The 6,427-nt window shown below is 50.8% G+C and overlaps 1 protein-coding gene across 1 annotated transcript; it reads left to right on the forward strand.

The window, feature by feature from the left end:
- The first annotated feature begins 220 nt into the window (after positions 1 to 220).
- On the forward strand, positions 221 to 1,033 carry LOC146886370 (uncharacterized). Its single transcript, XM_085673414.1, has one exon. It carries the CDS (start codon positions 221 to 223, stop codon positions 1,031 to 1,033), a length of 813 nt encoding a protein of 270 aa, XP_085529540.1.
- Positions 1,034 to 6,427: the final 5,394 nt, after the last annotated feature.

The following is a 6,427-nucleotide window of genomic DNA, read 5'->3' on the forward strand; positions in this document are numbered from 1 at the left end:
CCCGTATTTCCAATCCCACACAGTAATTGTCAGAACCGACCACCCTATGCAGAAAATCCTTCAGAAGCCGGATCTGGCAGGACGACTATCGTCATGGGCCATCGAATTATCAGAGTTCAACATCCAATACGAGCCACACGGACCCATAAAAGCATAATGCTTGGCAGACTTCACCAATGACCTTCAGAACCAACCGCCCACCCCAGACCTTTGGTGGACCATGCATGTAGACGGTTCTTCAAATCCCCAAGGTGCCGGCGCCGGAATAGTATTGGAAGGCCCCGACGACATCGTTATTGAACAATCCCTGCGCTTCAATTTCAAAACCTCGAACAATCAGGCAGAGTACGAAGCTATAATAGCCGGCCTCAATCTAGCGCGCGACGTTGCCGCCAGGAAACTACTCTGCAAAACAGACTCCAAGCTCACAGTGGGGCACCTCAACGGCGACTATCAAGTCAAAGACACCATGCTTTTGCAATACTTCCACACGGTAACCGCCCTAGTTGAACACTTCGAGGCCTTCAGAATTGAACATGTCCCTCGATGCAACAATACCAGAGCCGACATCCTCTCCAAGCTCGCTAGCACTAAGAAGAAGGGACGATACAAGTCACTGTTGCAGCACACCTTAAGCATCCCCTCCATCGAACAGAATAACCAATGCCTCAGCGTTACCACAGCCGACACCTGGATGGACCCTTTTGTCAGGTACCTAACAGAAGGAACGACCCCAGCAAACGAAGACAAAGGATGGGCTCGGAAAGCGGCACGCTATACTTTAGTCGAAGGTGAACTGTTCAGAAGGGGCTTCAGCAGACCCCTGCTCAAGTGCATCACACGTCAACAGGCCGAATATGTCATGCAAGAAATACACCAAGGAGTTTGTGGCTATCACTCAGGCCCCAAAACCATGGCGGGCAGGATATTGCGAGCCGGCTACTACTGGCCAACAATGGAGGGAGATTGCACCGCGTACACTAACAAATGTATCCAATGTCAAAAGCACGGCCCCGTAACACGCATACCCTAGGAAGAGCTCCACCAGGTATCCTCACCATGGCCCTTCTCCAAGTGGGGAATGGACATAGTCGGACCCTTCGCACCAGGCAAAGGTCAGGTGAAGTTCCTACTTGTCGCAGTGGATTACTTCTCCAAATGGATCGAAGCCGAACCCCTTGCCACTATAACCACCAACCAAGTGCAGCGTTTCGTCTGGAAGAGCATCATCTGCCGTTACGGTATCCCTCACACCATCATAACTGATAACGGCCGCCAATTCATAGACAAAAGCCTCGGCGACTTCTATCGTAACTTAAAAATCACACACATCACCAGTTCCGTCGAGCACCCCCAAACAAACGGCCAAGCAGAAGCCGCAAACAAGGTCATCCTCGGCCAACTCAAGAAACGACTAGACGGAGCAAAGGGGAAGTGGCCGGACGAGCTTCTCGAAGTACTTTGGGCATACAGATGCACACCCCAGTCATCAACCCACGAGGCACCATACACCCTCGTCTACGGGACCGACGCCATGATTCCCGTAGAAATCGGCCAACCTTCCCTCCGCCAATCGCACCACAACCCGTAGTCCAACGACAACTGTATGAACACCCATCTCGACCTCCTGTATGAAAAGCAGGAAAAAGCACGTATACAAGACCTGGCAGCAAAGCTTAGAGCCGCTCGAAGATACAACTCCAAACTCAAGCCGCGCTCTCTCCATAAAGGCGACTTAGTCTGGCGTATGGCCAGTAAAGCACGGAAGCACGAGGGAAAATTTTCACCAAACTGGGACGGTCCTTTCCGCGTACTAGAAAATGTCGGCAAAGGCGCATATCGTCTCGAGGAGCTTTCCGGGAAGCCACTGCCCAACACCTGGAATATTTCTCATTTAAAGTTTTACTTTAGTTAGAAATTACTTGTAATTGGATGTACTCTTTCCTCCCCTGGCATTTTTCCCTAAGGAGGGTTTTGGCCAGGAAGGTTTTAACGAGGCATCCACCCACCAATATATTGCAAGGAACGCGTTACTTAAGATACATTCTACCAACATTCCCAGCCACTACTCTAAGTGTCGCTGGTCGATCCTAACATTAACATTCCCAGCCACTACTCTAAGTGCCGCTGGTCGATCCTAACATTAACATTCCCAGCCACTACTCTAAGTGTCGTTGGTCGATCCTAACATTAACATTCCCAGCCACTACTCTAAGTGCCGCTGGTCGATACTAACATTAACATTCCCAGCCACTACTCTAAGTGCCGCTGGTCGATCATAATCAATATCCCCAGCCGCTGACCCAGGCGCCGCTGGTCGAACTCCATCAAAATTCTTAACAGCCCCACTTAGGGGTGCTAGTCGAAACAATTGTTGCATTCCAACCACTACGAAAGATGCCGACTAGTGCGGCTAAAAACGAACACCCTCAACCACTAACACCGCCGGGTGCCACCACAAGAAAAGGCCAGATAGCGAAAACCAACTACAATTACTTTGACAAACGAAATGACAGTTAAACATACCACGTTACCATACGATCACCTAAACACGCGCGAACAAATTAACAGTTACGTACGCAATATCGCAATATACCACACATAGCAGCACATATGAATAGAAACTTTAAACATTCCTTTCCAAAATCAAGTCACCATACAAGCCCACAACGGCACCCTCGAATTTACATGCCCAAAAAAGGTACCCCCCACAACCTAATAACAGTTTTCCACGGCGCACAGCCCATAGTCATAACATTTAAAAGTTTTCGGCGTCCTCGCCCCCAAAAAATAAAAACCTACGCTACATCATCTACTCCTCCGCTACGTCGTCACCCCCGCCAACAGCCTCGGCCTCGGCCTCTTCCTCCAGCCCGTCCTCGTTGGACACATGATCATCACCAATGTTCCCTGGAGTCGTCACCAAGGTCCCCTCCTCATCCCGTGCAGCTTCCTCCCCCTCGGCCAAAGCTTTCAGCTTGCTTATCTCCGCCACGTCCAACATCTTGTTCTCATAAATATCCAAGTTCACATTGAAGCGGCAGTCGGTGACAGACACCTCCTTGTACAAAAACTCTGCCTGCCTCAAGGCCTTCTCAAAACCCTTCACGTGTTCTGAATACACGGCCTGCTGTAAACCACTAATCTCGTCCGCCGCCTCCTCAGATTCCGCTTTCCTCCTCGCCTGTAGCTCATCCACCTCCACCTGCTTCAACTTCAACTTCTTCTCCACAGCCAACACCCCCACCTTCAACTTCTTCACCTCAGCCTCCAACCTCCTCTTCTCGTCATCCCAGTTCTGCTGATCGCGCTCTACCTGCACCTTCAACGCAGCAAGCTCCTCAGCCAATTTCTTCTTGTCCCCAGCGGCGATCTCTTCCTGCATCATCGCCGACAGCCGCCTTCCCAGCACCAGCCCACGCGACATATACTCATTCCAAGCCCTCATAAGCAAGCTCGGGTCAGCAGCTTCAACAATAGCAACCTCCGGATCGGTCAACTTGATCTCCACCCCCTTCCTCATCTGGACCTTGGCCTTCTCGAATCCCCCCAAATCTGGATTATTCGAACCACCTGCCGCAACCCCGCCTGTCTTGGCAAGCGCCCTAAGCCTCTTCCTATCCTTCCCCACACCTTTCAGCTTCGACACCGCAGGACGCTTCGCCGCAGGCCGCACAGTCTCTACCATCGGACCGGCCAACAACGGCGCCTTTGAAGACCCCTCCCCCTTTGAAGAGGCCGCCAGCTGATCCCTAATCTTCGCAAACAAATCCTCCGAAGCCCCCACCTTTTTTGCATAATGGGCCATCACACCTGCAAAAAAGAAACATATTCAGATTAGTCCAACACGCGAACCAGAATGGCTACAAGAAAGCGTACCACAAACATCCCGCCCCGGGTCGTCGGTCAAATAACAACACACAATCCATTTCCCAGGGGCCCTAGGCGGCAACCTCTCCAACACATCTACCACCCGCCTACTGGCCACATCTAATGCCTCCTTCGTCATCAATTCCCATTTAGTAGGCGAATTCGTCCAATAAAGTGGAAATCTTGCCACACCACCCTTGTCCAAATACCACGGCTGCACACCTGCCTTCATTCTCACACGAAAGAATCCGTCCTTGAAATTTTTGAAAGACTGCGTAAAGCCGTCCAGCACACAACTCTTCGGCCTTCGCACAAGCGAAACCCAGCTGCACGGATCTCTCGGTCTCGTCAGATAAAAGTATAAAAAACTCTCAACAGTTGGCTCCAACATAAGCGACTTGCACAACAGCCTAAAGGCTTGCAAACTACCCCAGCTATTCGGATGGAGCTGGGTAGGCGCCACGTTCAGTAGCCGAAGGACGCCCATTGTGAAGACGTCGAACGGAAGACGCACATGCAACTTTACAAACATACACGAATATACATAGAAGAAATCGACTGCCGACCCTTCCCTACCATGGCAAACACACTCCACGGCACTCACTCGTTCCACGTGCATACTATCCGGATCAAAACCTCGTTCAAAAAGATATACGCTGTTCAGCCAAGACCTGAGCAATCGAGACCACCTATATTTCGACGAACAATTCCTCACACCCTCGGCCACCCAACCATACCCGTTTCGTTTCGGCCACAAAGACTCCGCATGCTCACTAGGCGGATCTTCACGCACTTCGCGCTCCACCTCCACATGCAACGACTCCGACGAGCTACTAAGGAACTCCAACCGTAGCTCCCCATAACTCGCATCGGATTCCCCAAAATTAGAGCCACGAGAAGAGGACGACATACCTTTGCAGGAACAACACGGCCACTTCACGAGAGAAACTCCAAGCTCAAAGCCGTTACCTCTCTTAACGAAATCAAAGCGCAAACTGTAACTGCGAACCACCTACCACCCAAAGACCCTTAAATACTAATCACGCACCCCTTCAGTTTCCACACCAAACAGTGCAAGCCCAAGCCCAAGCCACTTCGAAAAGCGCAACCTGACGCCAAACAGTACAATCCAAACGTCACATCACTTCAATGCACCCTGACAACCCCGCAGTACCCCCCTTGACACCACCAAATCACCCCTCAACCAACCCACCAAATTATTTGGCCGCTCCTGCAAAAACGCCGCCATCCGACTAGTCTCTACGTCACTTCGCTTCCTCAAGACTGGGGGGCTGGTATGACCATAAGTACACAGCCATAATCCACCAATGAAAATTGCAAAAACGCCGCCATCCGACTAGTCTCTACGTCACTTCGCTTCCTCGAGACTGGGGGCTGGTATGACCATAAGTACACAGCCATAATCCACCAATGAAAATTGCAAAAACGCCGCCATCCGACTAGTCTCTACGTCACTTCGCTTCCTCAAGACTGGGAGGCATGTCCCAGTCCAGGTACACGGCACCAGGCTCGCCCGCCAGCCGCCTACCCCAACAAAGCCCCCTCTGGCTCATGATGCACCCAGCAAGACGATGACCCATTCCAGGTACACGGCATCAGGCTCATCCGTCAGCCGCTTACCCCAACAGAGCCTCCTCTGGCTCATGAAGCACCCAGCAAGGCCGACGGCCGCCACGTCATCTTCCGTTATGGAAGATTCCCCCAGCCACACCTCACACCAAGCACCTTCTCAGAGGAGCATGGCCCTCAGAAGAACCGTGGACCGTATACCGCATACTCACAGAGAACCTTACAAGCTACGCGGCCATCGGCAGCTACCACTAGGACCGCCTACCCCGCACCGCAAGGCGTAGTTACACAAGATGTGTGACGCAACCTTTCCAGCCGACAATGCGAAACCATCCACCCATAAAGATCCGCATGACCGAATACCGAGGACCGGCTCCCCCTGAAGGACCCCCTGGTAATTTCCCTTCCAAGCACTGGATCCAAGAATAGCCAAAAAGGGGAATGTTGGGCCAGAAAGCCCATCATAGGTAGGACCCACAGGTAAAAAACTATAAATAGCACACTGTTCCATGCATTGATTACGCATTAAATTATTCTGATACTCTGACATCACCTGTGCTGACTTAGGCATTGGAGTGTCTTTTGCAGGTCCCCTGCTCCGCCCCTCGAATTCCCTTGAAGTAGAAGAAGGACAGCCGAGATCAGTCTTCCGAAGCCCTTGAGTGACTCGTGAATTACAATCTCTGGTCCCGTAAGAACATCTTCCTTTTCTATTCTTTCTTTTTCTATTTTCTCCTTCAGCCTATGTTGATCCTTACTGGCTTGTGTTGGTGTCATAAATTTCAACTTCATTTCATGTCCCTCATCCCTCAAATAAAGGGGTCCTTTATTAAGATTGAGGGTTTTAAAATGAAGCCATGCCAATCTCAAAAGAAGATGACAAGAGTTCGTGGGAGCAATATCAGATAATACTTCTTTAACATGTTGTCCCGTACTGAATTTGATCGTTGCTTGATTCGAATGAAAG

Source organism: Vigna unguiculata, chromosome 5 (assembly GCF_037176805.1).
Source record: "Vigna unguiculata cultivar grain cowpea cultivar isolate G323 ecotype 2 chromosome 5, ASM3717680v1, whole genome shotgun sequence".
NCBI lineage: Eukaryota > Viridiplantae > Streptophyta > Magnoliopsida > Fabales > Fabaceae > Vigna > Vigna unguiculata.